At 42.2% G+C, this 16029-nt stretch overlaps 1 protein-coding gene and 1 long non-coding RNA gene across 3 annotated transcripts in view; one reads left to right on the top strand and one right to left on the bottom strand.

The window, feature by feature from the left end:
* The window catches only part of C4H5orf34 (chromosome 4 C5orf34 homolog), a 34153-nt gene extending 20503 nt beyond the window's left edge, over nt 1-13650 (bottom strand). The window contains exons 1-5 of one of the 2 annotated variants that reach the window (XM_003811002.4): nt 11880-13650; nt 6237-6468; nt 5669-5758; nt 2848-3494; nt 783-878 (exon numbers count right to left, since the gene is read on the bottom strand). In XM_003811002.4, the coding sequence (XP_003811050.2) occupies nt 783-878; nt 2848-3494; nt 5669-5758; nt 6237-6431 (1028 nt within the window). In that variant the 5' untranslated portion in view covers nt 6432-6468; nt 11880-13650. The remainder of the gene's footprint in view (nt 1-782; nt 879-2847; nt 3495-5668; nt 5759-6236; nt 6469-11879) is intronic. The other variant, XM_008963353.5, reaches the window with a different exon arrangement.
* The window catches only part of LOC117980300 (uncharacterized), a 33019-nt gene extending 18980 nt beyond the window's left edge, over nt 1-14039 (top strand). Inside the window, exons 3-4 of the long non-coding RNA XR_010112198.1 lie at nt 11258-11333; nt 13648-14039. This is a non-coding gene — a long non-coding RNA (uncharacterized LOC117980300). The remainder of the gene's footprint in view (nt 1-11257; nt 11334-13647) is intronic.
* Nucleotides 14040-16029: the final 1990 nt, after the last annotated feature.

Below are 16029 nucleotides of genomic sequence, written 5' to 3'. Positions count from 1 at the left end.
ATCAATACTTTATGGATAAGATTAGCCGTCTGCACAAGGGGCTATCTCTAAGAAAAGGTGGCTGTACCTGGAGCAGCCAGGTACAATCAAGGTACTGGGTATATACCAAATAGAAACTTAAGCCAAGTTAATTTTATTAACATACATGTTAGAATATGTTGTTAGAAGGAATAGGTCTTCACATAGGAAAAGGAGAGCCCCCTCGCTCTCCAAAAATTTAGCAGTGCTCTTCTAGCATTGTTCATGGAAGTGAAACTCTCAATCTGGCTAACACTAGTATTCTAGTCACTAGAAGGGTGTCCTTTGTTGTGGGGTACGAATAATTCAATGGAACAGTGCTGGCACAGAGCGGCCACTCAATGAGTATTTGCTTTGTGAATGAAGGCTAAAATCTCCCTTAGGTGATCTAACTTCTCTAATTCCATGCTCAAGCAATTCTGTTTTGACTATTTCAAACAACTTGATCCTCCAATGCTTGGAAGGAGTATCCTAAATAACTGATATGAATGTTACATTCACTAGCAAACCAATCCCTCATTGGCTTTGGAGGTACCACATAAGTCTTATAAAAATGGTTAATGTGAGTGAGTCACAAGACCCTTGTGTGCACTAATAACATTAGTTTTGAGACCTGTAAAACTCAGGATCAAACACAGGAGCACAGTTGGCCCAACAGAACTGTGTCCTCTTCTGAGAGTCTGTCTATAAGGCTCGTCCCATCTTCTCTGTGACATCAATGAACAGCTCTAACTCCAACATAGAAGCCAACATAGGTGCCTTACCTATATGTAACACCTTTGTACCAAACCATTTTCACTAGTTCAGGATAGGAATATTCATCAGATTGTCTCTGTAAAAGTGAATCACAAAAATTCCACCTGTGAAGGATAAAATACAAGCTATTACTTCTGGTTGCTCAATATAATTGTCTTTAGAAGTCAACAAAATGTTGCTACTGTAACAGGATTAATTTCTTGTTTAACTCACTAGATCAAAGAATAAAAATTAATATGAAGGTATATTAATGAAATGTAAAAAGCAAGTCTTTTTCCATGTTTTTTTCACTATTTTCAATAATCTCATTATTGAATCTCAGCACAATTACATAAATTAAGTTTTAATAACATTTAAAATTTAGCCTGGATTCGCTAGGCACGGTGGCTCATGCCTGTAATCCCAGCACTTTGGGAGGCCAAGGCGGGCGGATCACGAGGTCAGGAGTTTGAGATCAGCCTGACCAACATGGTGAAAACCCGTCTCTACTAAAAATACAAAAATTAGTCAGGCGTGGTGGCACGTGCCTGTAATCCCAGCTACTCAGGAGGCTGAGGCAGAAGAATCGCTTGAACCCGGGAGGCGGAGGTTGCAGTGAGCTGAGATCGTGCCAGCCTGGGTGACAGAGCGAGAATCCATCTCAAAAAAAAAAAAAAAAAAATTTACTAAAATATCTATAGTGGGCCAAGCACTGTGCTATACACACTGTAGATATAACAACCAAAAAAAGGTAGACATGGTCTCTGCCCTCAGCAGGAACGTTAAATAATAAACATTGAGTGTAAAGAAGAGGCAAGTACTGCATGCTATGGAATTGTATAGGACTTAACTTGTTTAGGGTCTTCAGGAAAACCACTCTAAAGAAGTTAGGTTTAAGCTGAAACCCAGAAATGAGCACAAGTTAGCCAGCCTGCAGAGTAAAGAGTAGGTGCAGTGGTCACAGAGTGCTTGAGCAAGCATTTTAGGGATTGCTAAAGTCCAGCTTAGCAAGAATAGAGAAAGCAAGGGCAAGAGTAGTGACAGAGTTGAGGATTACAGATATAGGAAGGGACCAGGTCACAAAAGACCTGGTAAGCTATGTGAAGGATCATGGATTTCAACCTAAACATCATGGTAAGTTATTGAAAAATCATTACTTTTGAAGCATAATTCCCTTTTGATGTGTACTCATAATACTTTTCTCATTTTAACCAGATAATCATGACAAGCCTAACAGTCATTCCCATATTTTTGTTTTAAATAACAAATGTATACTCAGAGATTGCCTGGGATCAAATCTCAATTTTACAAGTACTAGCTGTGTATCTTTCCTCAAGTTATTTAACATTTCTATGTCACAAATTCCTCTACATATAGGGATGATACGTTTTTTAACTTCATGGGAATGCTTTGAGAATCAAATGGGTGAAGTCCAACAGTACCTGGCACATAAGTGTTTTGTAAGTGTTAGTTTTTATCATTATGATTTGCACTGTTTATGCAAAGTTGATGTTACAAATCTACAATCCTTAGTGGAGTTAAAAGTTTTATACTTAGCCTTACAGAAGCCACTCCATGTGTACCCCTTTTGAAAACAGACGTATTTATAGTCAGTGAACCAAAGACACGGGTAGCCTCTGAAGCTAGGTATGGACAAAAGAACTGTGTCAGATCCACACTCCAGCAAGCAAGGTCATGGGCTCCAGTGAGCGGCAGCAGGTGCTCCCCTGGGCCCACAGAGCCCTGTGCAGACTCCTGTCCCATCATTTAGCATACTTTAATAATCTTTTTAGTTACAGTGACCTTCACTAGATTCTAAGTTGCTATAAAGCAGGGACTGTGTCTTAGTCATCTCTGCAGTTACTGGACTAGCACAGTATCTAGTGTAGAGTCAGCCTTGTACATTCAATGCATGGACACAGAGTAAAAAACATAAGCAACACATTTGCTAGGGAAATTATTTACTATCAGTTAAAAGCAAAATTTTGGATGAGATAAACTTTCCTTGTGAATGGTATCAGATAAAAAGAAAATTATCCAGGTTAAGACTGGTTCTGATAAAAGCTTCATGACCAATAGCCATTACTGCATTACCTGTGTAGGTGTGGGACTGGACAGCTGAGTGACAGGGCCCTGGGAAGAACAGAAACCACTTTTCCTCTTTCCTCTGAAATATCAGAAGTTAAAAATCTACTCTGAGTTATATGTGCATCAATTTTAGACATATTGCTGATTTTATTATGAAAATGAAGTGCTAAAGACAAAGGATATTTCCATTCCTCTGGACAGGCGGCCACAGACCAGCACTGCTTGACCCATGTGTATACACATGTGTGCTTTGTACCAGGCGAAGGCAGCTCTTCCCTCCCTTCAGTTCCATTTACACAACTCATCTTCTTTAAAGTTTCTTTGGATTTCATGATCTGGCAATGAAACTCATTTTCTTTATTCTTCAGTCTCTGTCCTGGTAAATTTCCACGTATACAGATTTTGCCAGTTTTTTCAACTAGTTTATCTTTTGAGGCTTTATTATTTGTTTCTGACGACACTGCAGATGAGTCTGACTTCTGGCTAACTTTACACAAAAAATGTACTGTAAATTCATGCTGAGATCTGGGCAGGCAGAGGTATGCATGACCATCTAAAGATGTTATCTTCACAATGCCACTCTCCATATATATCATGGTACCATCTGTATCAAGACTGGGCCATCTCACTTCTGTTATGTCAATGAAGATATGCTGCAATGAGGGGGGAAAAGAGACGGTGAGTATTTTCTGTTAACAGTCCAATTTTTCCATACATTTGATATTTCAGTATTGTGTAAGAAAGCTCTTAAATATTTGTGTTTTACTATCTACAGAGAATGAAAAAATGGAGGGCAAGATCTCAGCCTATATATGATTTTCCACAGAATATTTGATATTGTTAAGATTATCACCCTTAAAAAAAAGAGATGTAAAACAGACACAAAATGAGAGAAATGGTCATATTTAGTGTTAAATGTATTTTGGTTTTAAATGTACAATGAATTAAACAGATTTGTATCCCTCCCCTCACCCTGCAAAAGTTTACTCTGAAAAAAAACTAGAAATAAGGGAAGACCAACACTATGATACATTATATTAAAAGCAATCATAGCTAAAAATTTTTCTTTAAGTTTTAAATAAAAAAAAAAAGCAACCATAGCTTAAATGGTACAGGACTACCATAAAAATTATTGACAGAACAACTCAGAAAATTCAAAAACAAACTCAATCATATCTTAAAATTTACATGAGATAACATAAGTTTTTCAGAGCAAGAGGGAAAAGAGAAAATTATTTAAACTAGTACTAGAATTACTGAACAGCATTTGGGAAATTCTGTCTTGCAGGGTTATCACATGAACCAAATAAGGTAACATGTAAAAAGTACCCATCCTAGGTAGTACCTGGCACACCATACACTAAAATAAATTTCAGGAGGCTTAGAGGAAACTTTAAAAAAGTTTAATTACTCAAAGAAAAATTGATTCTGACTAATAAAAGACTCATAACAAGTAACAGTGTTGATTGTGTCTTTTCATATAAGATATAAACAGTAGATATTGCGTGAGAGGTTTTTACTGAATTTTGCCAAGCATTTAGCATTTCAATTCCATTTATGTAAAACCTTACATTTACACAAACTATTGTCAAGAAAGCTTCCTAAATTTACCATGCTATCTATATGTACGATGTTAGGACACTAAAATTGAGGGCTGTATTTACTGACAGCAAAGCTGGTTTGTAAGGATGGTCATCAAACTCCTCTTTTAGAATTAGACTATCTAATAATCCTGCTGCAGCATCAGCAACAAGCTAGGCAGTTTCAGTGAATAAAGTGACTCAAAAGACACAATGGAAAATTACCATTCTAGGCTAAGTTACAACTTATAATTTTTTATGGCTCCTTTGCCACGAGACAATATAAAATTAGCCGGCAGGCAAGCATCTTGACAGCATAGAAAGGTAGCAGAAAGTAGTTGAGAAACAGAGTTTACAGAGTCAGATAGACTAGGTTCAAATCCTGACTTTGCCACTGAGAAAACTGCCATAGACAAATTAGGTAAACTCTCTAAGACATAATTTCCTTGCCTATAAAAAGAGGCTGCCGGCCGGGCGCGGTGGCTCACGCCTGTAATCCCAGCACTTTGGGAGGCTGAGGCGGGCGGATCACGAGGTCAGGAGATCGAGACCATCCTGGCTAACATGGTGAAACCCCGTCTCTACTAAAAATGCAAGAAATTAGCAGGGTGTGGTGGCGGGTGCCTGTAGCCCCAGCTACTCGGGAGGCTGAGGCAGGAGAATGGCGTCAACCTGGGAGGTGGAGGTTGCAGTGAGCCGAGATCATGCCACTGCACTCCAGCCCTGGCGACAGTGTGAGACTCCGTCTCAGGAAAAAAAAAAAAAAAAGAGGCTGCCATCTAGCCAATATACCTGTTTTGATTGGATGGACATCCATTTTGATCAGTATGGTGTTATTAAATATTTCTAATATTGTTCATAGTTGTTGGACATAGTAAACCCTCAGTAAAAGACAGTTATTATTCCTAAAAGTCCAAACACAATACTATATAAGCAAAATAATAAAGGTCATACCCATAGTTACATATCTCTACTATACATTAACAAATACGCTATTACTGAAAATGGTCACATAATTTCTTAATTTTGAGACCTCTGAGAATGAAAAAGTCACCTATCTAAAACATTCTGATTATAATGCTTGGATACAAAGAAAATGGCAAGGGGATACACTATGTAACTTCGATGTTTTATAGCAATGTATCCCCAGGTGTCCTGAAAAGGAAAAAAAGGCTAAATATTAAATTACCTGTTTCTAGTTACTTGTCCTCAAATAATACTAACAAAAATGAAGTTAAAAAAATCACCTTTTTTCTTTCAGAAGGTATGATGGTTTCAGATAAAAAAGGGCAAGTAGCTGAAGAGTTTCGAAAATCTAGGGCTCGCTGTAGTTGCTCCTATGAAAAGAAATATAAAATGTAACCTTAATGTAAAATGATTTGAAAATCAATTAAAAATGACAGTACAGTATAATCCATAATACTAATTACTTTTCATATTCTAGCCACGTCAACAGTATTTTGGTATTCAAAGAGTAGTTTTGGCCAGGCACGGTGGTTCGCACCTGTAATCCTGGCATAATGGGAGGCCGAGATGGGAGGATTACTTGAGGCCAGGAGTGTGAGAACCAGTTTGTGCAACATAGCTAGACAATGCTCTACAAAAAATTTAAAAATTAGCCAGATGTGGTAGTGCACACCTGTAGTCCTAGAGTAACTCCCTTGTAAAAGGAGGCTGAGGCAGGAGAATCACTTGAGCCTAGGTGTTCGAGGCTGCAGTGAGCTATGGTAGTGCCACTGTACTCCAGCCTGGGTGACAGAGCAAGAACCTGTCTCTAAAAAACAAAAAAGTTGTTTATGTGATATCTTTACTTACTCTGTAAGTGCTAATGACAAAATGTGTCCTTTGACGAATTCTTTCTGGTTGTTCTAAAGGATGTGCTGAAACAGGTGGTGACTTTTCAAATAAAAATTCAGAGCCACAGGGAGAAAGTTGCAATGTGGAACCATCAACATATTGTACTTGTACTGAATCATCTTCATAAAGTACCATTCGCAGTTCGGCTGCCATTACTACGGCAGGATAAGATATCCTTCTAAGTCAAAGACTGAATGAAATAGGAAAAACAATAGCATAAATAGTTCTCTTCATGTACAAAAGTTTTATCAAAATAAATGGGTGCATTTTCTAAGAAGATGACATTGCCATTGCATTTACTTTTGTTAAGAATACTAACTACACTTGATAAATCTGAAATGAACATCCTTAACAAAATGCCTTAATTAACCCCTAGAAGTTTACTCCAATGGAGGAACATAACCAAGAAGAGACAACCACAAGTGATAACTGTCTTTATAATTTTAATAGCTTCACTTCTACTGAAATTTAATTTTTGTAAATTATATGCTTATTATTTAGAAGCTTATAACTTCTAGAAGTTTACTCCAATGCAGGAACATAACCAAGAAGAAATCTAATTTCTTTTTTTGTTTTGTTTTTTGAGATGGAGTCTTGCTCTATTGTCCAGGCTAGAGTGCAGTGGTGTGATCTTGGCTCACTGTAACCTCCGCCTCTCAGGTTCAAGTGATTCTTCTGCCTCAGCCTCCTGAGTAGCTGGGATTACAGGTGTGTGCCACCATGCCTGGCTAATTTTTGTAATTTAGTAGAGACGGGGTTTTACCATATTGGTCAGGCTGGTCTGGAACTCCTGACCTTGAGATCTGCCTGCCTCAGCCTCCCAAAGTGCTGGCATTACAGACATGAGCCACTGCGCCCGGCCTAAAGAAATTTAATTTCTATAAATTAAATGCTCATTATCTCATTTTAAATTTCAAATAATAAGCAAATTCCACCTTTATGGTAAGAATGCAGCAAATTGTTTGTAATACAAATTCCAAAGACAGGCAGAAAGTCACTATTAGGCCTATGGGAAAAGGACCCTGAAGAAGAAATCCAAATACCTGGAATCCTGTCTCTACCCTAGCATTAAAGAAATAGCTCTTTATTACTACTGAGCAACTTAATCTCCTATTGTCTTGGATTTGTCCTTATTTCACTGCATTCAGTTTCCTCTTCTCTACCTCTAAAATACTATGTCTTCACCTATGCTCTCCATATAGCAGTGACAGAAGGGGAATTAAAGAGTTGGGTTTCCTCCCTCTCCCTCTCCCCACAGTCTCCCTCTCCCTCTCTTTCCACGGTCTCCCTCTGATGCCTAGCGGAAGCTGGACTGTACTGCTGCCATCTCGGCTCACTGCAACTTCCCTGCCTGATTCTCCTGCCTCAGCCTGCCCAGTGCCTGCGATTGCAGGCGCGCGCTGCCACGCCTGACTGGTTTTCGTATTTTTTTGGTGGAGACGGGGTTTCGCTGTGTTGGCCGGGCTGGTCTCCAGCTCCTAACCGCGAGTGATCCGCCAGCCTCGGCCTCCCGAGGTGCCGGGATTGCAGACGGAGTCTCATTCACTCAGTGCTCAATGTTGCCCAGGCTGGAGTGCAGTGGCGTGATCTCGGCTAGCTACAACCTCCACCTCCCAGCCGCCTGCCTTGGCCTCCCAAAGTGCCGAGATTGCAGCCTCTGCCCGGCCGCCACCCCGTCTGGGAAGTGAGGAGTGTCTCTGCCTGGCCGCCCATCATCTGGGATGTGTGGAGCCCCTCTGCCCGGCTGCCCAGTCTGGGAAGTGAGGAGCGCCTCTTCCCGGCCGCCATCCCATCTAGGAAGTGAGGAGCGTCTCTGCCCGGCCGCCCATCATCTGAGATGTGGGGAGCGCCTCTGCCCCGCCGCCCCGTCTGGGATGTGAGGAGTGCCTCTGCCTGGCCGCGACCCCATCTGGGAGGTGAGGAGCGTCTCTGCCCGGCCACCCCATCTGAGAAGTGAGGAGCCCCTCTGCCCGGCAGCCGCCCTGAGGAGTGAGGAGCCCCTCCGCCTGGCAGCCGCCCCGTCTGAGAAGTGAGGAGCCCCTCTACCCGGCAGCTGCCCTGTCTGGTTAGTGAGGAGCGTCTCCGCCCGGCAGCCGCCCCGTCCGGCAGCCACCCCGTCTGGGAGGGAGGTGGGGGGCCAGCCCCCACCCAGCCAGCCGCCCCGTCCGGGAGGGAGGTTGGGGGCAGCCCCCACCCGACCAGCCGCCCCATCCAGGAGGGAGGTCGGGGGGTGCCTCCGCCCGGCCGCCGCCCCATCCGGGAGGTGGGGGGCGCCTCTGCCTGGCCGCCCCTTCTGGGAAGTGAGGAGCCCCTCTGCCCAGCCGCCACCCCATCTGGGAGGTGTACCCAACAGCTCATTGAGAACGGGCCATGATGACGATGGCGATTTTGTCGAATAGAAAAAGGGGAAATGTGGGGAAAAGATAGAGAAATCAGATTGTTGCTGTGTCCGTGTAGAAAGAAGTAGACATAGGAGACTCCATTTTGTTCTGTACTAAGAAAAATTCTTCTGCCTTGGGATGCTGTTGATCTATGACCTTACCCCCAACCCTGTGCTCTCTGAAACATGTGCTGTGTCCACTCAGGGTTAAATGGATTAAGGGCAGTGCAAGATGTGCTTTGTTAAACAGATGCTTGAAGGCAGCATGCTTGTTAAGAGTCATCACCACTCCCTAATCTCAAGTACCCAGGGACACAAACACTGCAGAAGGCGGCAGGGTCCTCTGCCTAGGAAAACCAGAGACCTTTGTTCACCTGTTTATCTGCTGACGTTCCCTCCACTATTGTCCTATGACCCTGCCAAATCCCCCTCTGTGAGAAACACCCAAGAATGATCAATTAAAAAAAAAAAAAAAAAGAGTTGGGTTTCATTCACACCTTACCATTTACTAGCTAGCTATAAGTCTCAGGTTGTTCCTCATTTGTAAAATGGGAGTAGTAACAGGATTGTTGTGTGCATTAAAAGAGAAAACAAATATGACAGTGACCAGCACTGTGGATGCTGCCTTGCAGGCACTCAAGCAATCTTATGAAATGTTTTTATTCCTTTCTAACACTAACCCCATCCCCTTCCACATTATCCCCTTCTACTACCCAGATGATCAAGTTTTACCTGCCAGAAAAAAATAACGTTCTATAGAAAACACTTTCACTTTATCCCTATTTCCTACCTATAAACAGCTCAAGTGTAGTATTCACTCACTACCAACCTTCTCTCCTATCAGTCTTCAATTCACTGCAATCCAGCTTTCACCTCTATCTCTTTACTGACATTGTTTCACAGTGGTCACCAATGTCTTCTTATACCCAATGACTTTAGTCTTCATCCTACTAAACCTCATCAACGTGTAACAGCATTGTCTACATTCCCTTGCACCAAACTCTCTTTCCCCCTACTTTTCTCCCCTAACATTGGGCTGCCACAGTTTTCTTCTTCACTTCTACCTGTTTTTAGTTTAATCATTCTTCTTCACCATTCCCTTAAATCAAGGATTCTTCAAGACCTGACCTTAGTCCACATTTCATCCCTTCTTAACATAACACTCATGTCACTTTTATGCCCCACCTTGTCTTTTTTTTTTTTTTTTTTTTTGAGACAGAGTCTCACTCTGTTGCCAGGCTGGAGTAGAGTGGTGCAATCTGGGCTCACTGCAACCTCTGCCTCCCGGGTTCAAGTGATTCTCCTGCCTCAGCCTCCTGAGTAGCTGGGACTACAGGTGCGTGCCACCACGCCCGGCTCATTTTTTGTATTTTTAGTAGAGACAGGTTTTCACCATGTTGGCCAGAATGGTCTCGAACTCCACACCTCGTGATCCGCCCGTTTTGGCCTCCCAAAGTGCTGGGATTACAGGCGTGAGCCACCGCACCTGGCCCACCTTGTCTTTTTTTAACCTTACCCCCTTTAATGTATGTAATCAGCTGTAGGTGATATCCTCTGTAATCTTCTGAGGATATGTCAGGATATAAGTAAATATTTAACCACATGGTCTCTCCTGAGGAGATTCACACACTTTTAATTTTCTTTCTCTAGAGAACTAAATGTACCTGACCTCTCACGAGCTTTCAGGTGGCTGCCTGCTAGACCGCTCTCTATGTCCCTGTCCCATAGATAAATCAAACTCAACATAACTAAAATGGAACTTAATCACTCCTACCAAAAGCAGGCTTCTGTAATACCCCCTAATTGCACTTTCACTCTCATCTCTTCCCTCAAATCCAGTCTGCATACAGTAGTACCCACAGGGATCTTTTAAAATGAAAATCACATCTATCACTTCGTGGCTTAAAACCCACCAGTACCTTCCATTTCTACTTAAAATCCAAACTCCTAAACTATGGCCTACAAAGGCCACACAATCTGGTCCTATCTACCTCTCCCAATGTCATTTCTCAACTCTCTCCTACTTCTACAGGGCACTTTAGATACATTGGCATTTTAAATGTTCTTTAAACAAGCTCTTTCCCATCTTTGCCGTTCTTTCTGCCTGCCTTGTCTTTTCCTTGGCTAATCACAAGGCTGGTTCTTTATCATCATCAAGGTTTCAGCACAAATGTAACTCCTACAAGGGCCCAACGACCAACTAAGTTAAAGTTACTCCCAAACATCTCCCAATCATTTGTCATCCCTCTTCAAGTTTTTTCTTCATAGAATCTATCATCAAAATTGATTATTTACTTGCTTTTTATTTTCTCCCACTAGGATATAAACTCAACCGAAGCAGGGGCCTTATCTGTCTTATATGCAACAGTATCTCTGGCATCTAAAACAGTATTAGGCAAATAGTAAATGGCACAATAAACATTTGAATGATGAAAAATAAGTAAATTGCTCCTCTTGAATTTGCAATTTGAATTAATGGTGTCTCATTGTTAGCAGCCAATATTCTAAAACTTGACTTTCCTCTCCATGCCCCTGTAACAAGTCCTGTTGATTTTCTGTCTTTGGAACCTGGCTCTCTCTACCTCTTTCTCTTTTTCAGGCCATAGACTCTCCAACTCCTGCAACTGTCTGGAATTTCTTCTCTCTCCAATCCATCTCTAGTATTGATGACATAGGTAACTTTCCACAAGTCACTCCATACCAAGTGCTTTACATCACCTGTTTACGTACTTATCAAATGGCAATATAGATTACAGATATATATATAAACACACACGTATATATCGGGTATGTCTACTTGGTATTTTAGGGGAAAAAACGGGTGCTGATACATAGATGGAAGACATTTTCTGATTCCAATTTGGGAAAAATAGTCTATCTTTGGTCAGGTCTTTCTTTTCTTTTTTAAATAGCTTTACTGAGGCGGTTTTCTAATTTTAAATAATCAAGCATACACAACAAACAGTGTAATGACTAAGGTTCTTGGCATACCATAGGAAAGCATAACCCGGCTCCAACCCACACTGCCATTCTCATCTCTACAGTCTCATTCCCGCTTGCGTTCTCATCACCCAGCACATTAACGTCAGGGTATGTTTAACACTGAAAAATCCACACGTCTGTTCTTGACATGAATGAGAATCTCATTTCTTTCAAAATGCTATAGTCTCTAGTTACAGAAGGAGCCTGATCAAAACAACCACCAAAAGTCTTCCACTCACAGCAGTTCGGAGCCGAAAAGTTGCGGAAATGTCGCCCAGCAACGGTCCCTGGCTTTGATTTGCCAAAATGCTCTGGAAGCCGCAGCGTCGGCGCCTGCCCACCACTACTTCTTCAGGGGTTTCTTCAGTTTGACAAATTACCAGCGAGTGATATTTCTTGGTGAAAGAAAAAAATCACAACCCTAGAGGAATAAGGTGGCAGGGAGAGTGTTTTGGCCAAGACGCCCGCCACGCAACAGGAAAGCGGAGACAGCGCCAACTGCAACCACTAAGAGAAAGCGCAAACCGCACAAGACCAGTTCAAAACCAGCGCCCTCAGGGAGCCGCTTCAGAGCTCCGCAACAGGGAAGACAGGAAGTCCCGCCCCTCCACAACAGGAAGGGCCGGACGTCCCGCCCCTCCACTCCGGAGTTTGCCCTCGCTGCGTTCCGTACTAAGGGCGGAGCAGGAATTGGGGTAGGAAGGGGACGGGTGTTTCCTTGTTCGGAATCGGGTTGGCTCCTCTTTGATTTTTTACTTCTGGTGTCCCACGCAAAAGCAGTCCCGACCTGGTTCTATTAATAATAAAGGCTGTAAGGATCAGCCTTTTGAACGGTCCAGCCGAGAACTAACCACAGAGCGCGTTTTAGTAGAGTGGTACTTATTTTTAAATAAGGTAAAAAACGATTATACTTCAGTAAAGCTGTTTAGAAAAAAAAAAAAAAAACTTGGCCAAAGATGGAGAACTCTTCTTTTCCTAATTTGGTATCAGAAAATAGGTCGTCTATGTATCTGCACCTTTTTTCCTTATAAAATGGCAAATAAATGTGTCTGCTATATTTATTGCCACTAAACAAGTGTTTATGGAACACTCACTCTGTGTTTAGGCATAGTGGGGATAAAGCAGGGGAGGTGGCCCAGTTCTTTGCGGGTGAATATCAGAGCTAGAGATTAACTAGAAAGAAAGAATAAACAATCATTTATTACAGTTGTGGTGAGTGTTTCTAAGATAAAATACAGAGGTTTGTGAGAGCATAGAGAGGCATACCTTGTTTTATTGTGCATTTTATTGTGCTTTGCAGATACTGAGTTTACTACAAATGGAAGGTTTGAGGCAACCTTGATGGAGCAAGTGTATGGGTGCCATTTTTTTCCAACATCATGTGTTCACTTTGTGTCTCTGTGACACATTTTGGTAATTCCCACAATATTTCAAACTTTTTCATTATTTTTGTATCTGTTAGAGTGATCTGTGTGATCACTGATCTTTGATGTCACTACTGTAGTTGTTTTGGGGGACCACAGATCATGCTCATACATTATAAAATGGCGAACTGAATCTGTTACAGGTAGTTAGGCATGAGCAAGGCAGGAGAGGGCTCTCCCCTGCCACCCACCCACTAGAAACGTTGGGTGATGGTTCAGCAATTATCACATGGCCTCTCTAAAAATGAAAATTTGGCAGCGCCAGGGAAAGGCCATTTCCTGATGGCCCACACCTGTTAACATCAAAATGTTAATTGAATGCAGGCCCCAGAGAGAAGCAACTTCCTGGGCATGCCGGTTAAGAGACAAAAGTGATGAAGTATGATTTTTCTGATACACTCCACCGGAAAAAGGAAGAAAGCCTCAGATGGGCATGTGTATAAATCCATAAAATCACTGTGTGTGCTCACTTCCCAAGGGTAAAGAGGGCTCTGAGCATGCAGGGAGCCCATCCTAAGATCATGGTTAAATGCGGCACTTGACCTTCTCTCTCTCTCTCTCTCCTTTTTTTTTTTTTTTTCAGACGGAGTCTCACTCTGTCGCCCAGGCTGCAGTGCAGTGGCGCGATTTCAGCTCACTGCAATCTCCGCCTCCCGGGTTCAAGCAATTCTCTGCCTCAGCCCCCTCCCCGAGTAGCTGGGATTACAGGCGCCCACCACCATACCCAGCTAATTTTTTTGTATTTTTAGTAGAGACAGGGTTTCACCATCTTGGCCAGGCCGGTCTTGAACTCCTGACCTCATGATCCACCTGCTTCAGCCTCCCAAAGTTCTGGGATTATAGGCGTGAGCCACTGCACCCGGCTGGCCTTCTCTCTTTAACCTTCACATGCCCACTTGGGTCTCTTCCATGCGTACCTTCCTTTCTTTCCTGTTCTAATGCCTGTTTAAATAAACCTCCATTCCTACTCTGGAACTTGCCTCAGTCTCTTTTCTGCTTTATGTCTGTCAGTCAAATTCTTTCTTCTCTGAGGAGGCCAGGACTGAAGTTGCTATGGACCTGCAAGGATAGGCTGCTGGTAACTTGGGGTAACTCAGATCTCTTCCACTAGTAACAAGTCGATTGATATATATTGTGTGTGTCTGGCTGCTATATTCACTGGCCACTCTCATCTCTCACCCTCTCCTAGAGCCTTCCTATTCCTTGAGACACAACAATATCAAAATTAGGCAAAGTAATACCCCTACAGTGGCTTCTAAGTGTCCAAGTAAAAGAGGGTTGTATGTCTCTCACTTTAAATCATAACCTAGAAATGCATGATTAAGCCTGTAAGGAAGGCATGTTGAAAGCCAAGATAGGCTGAAAGCTAAGCCTCTTGTGTCAAACAGCCAAGTTGTGAATACAAAGAAAAAATTCTTAAAGGAAATTAAAAGTACTACTCCAGTGAACACATGAATAATAAGAAAAACCAAAACAGCCTTATTACTGACAGGGAGGAAGTTTGAATGGTCTGGATAGAAGATCAAACCAGCTACAACATTCCCTTAAACCAAAGCCTAATCCAGAACAAAGCCCTAACTCTCTTTGATTCTATGAAGGCTGAGAAAGGTGAGGGAGTTGAAGAAAAGTTTAAAGCTATCAGTAGTTGGTTCATGAAATTTAAGGAAAGAAGCCATCTCTGTAACATAAAAGGGCAAGGTGAAGCCACAAGTGCTGATGTAGAAGCTGCAGCAAGTTGTCCAGAAGATCTAACGAAGACCATTGATGAAGGTGGCCAAATTAAACAGCGGATTTTTAATGTAGATGCAACAGCCTTCTAGTGGAAGATGTCATCCAGGACTTTCATAGCCAGAGAGAAATTAATGCCTGGTTTCAAAGCTTCAAAGGACAGGCTGATTGTCTTGTGAAGGTCTAATGCAGCTGGTGACTTGAAGTTGAAACCAATGCTCATTTCTCATTTCAAAATCCTAGGGCCCTTAAGAATTATGTTAAATCTACTCTGCCTGCACTCCAGAAACAACAGAGCCTGGATGACAGCACATCTGTTTAGAGTATGATTTACTGAATATTTTAAGCCCACTGTTGAAAATGACATTCAGAAAAATAGATTTCTTTTAAAATATTGCTACTTATTGACAATGCACCTGGTCACCTAAGAGCTCTGATGATGTACAAGGAGATTAATGTTGTTTTCATGTCTGCTAACGCAGCATCCATTCTACAGCCTAAGAGTCAAGAAGTAATTTTGATTTTCAAGTCTTATTATTTAAACAATACATTTCGTGAGGCTATAGCTGCTATACAGAGTGATGTCTCTAATGGATCTGGGCAAAATCAATTGAAAACCTTTGGGAAAAGATTCACCATTCTAGATGCCATTGAGAACATTTGTGCTTCATGGGAGGAGGTCAAAATATCCAATTAAGAGAAGTTTGGAAGAAGTTTATTCCAATCCTCATGGTTGAGTTTGAGGGCTTCAGGTCTTTAGTGAAGGAAGTGACTGCAGATGTGATGGAAACAGCAAGAGAACTGAATGAGAAGGGGAGCCTGAAGATGTGACTGAATTGCTGCAATCTCCTGATAAACCTTGAATGGATGAGTTGCTTCTTTTTTTTTTGAGATGGAGTCTTGCTCTGTCACCCAGGCTGGAGTGCAGTGGCACAATCTTGGCTCACTGCAACCTCCGCTTGCTGGGTTCAAGCAATTCTTCTGCCTCAGCCTTCCGAGTAGCTGGGACTACAGATATGCGCCACCATTCCCGGCTAATTTTTTGTATTTTTGGTAGAGACAGGGTTTCACCATGCTGTCCAGGCTGGTCTCGAACTCCTGACCTTGTGACCCGCCTGCCTCGGCCTCCCAAAGTGCTGGGATTACAGGCGTGAGCCACGGCGCCTGGCCTGAGTTGCTTCTTATGGATTAGCAAAGAAAGTGATTTCTTGAAATGGAAACTACTCCTAGTGAAGAT

The sequence above is a fragment of the Pan paniscus genome, chromosome 4 (assembly GCF_029289425.2).
Source record: "Pan paniscus chromosome 4, NHGRI_mPanPan1-v2.0_pri, whole genome shotgun sequence".
NCBI classification, from domain to species: Eukaryota; Metazoa; Chordata; class Mammalia; order Primates; family Hominidae; genus Pan; species Pan paniscus.
The sequence above is the reverse complement of the archived record's forward strand: the minus strand, read 5'-3'. Positions and strand labels throughout refer to the sequence as shown.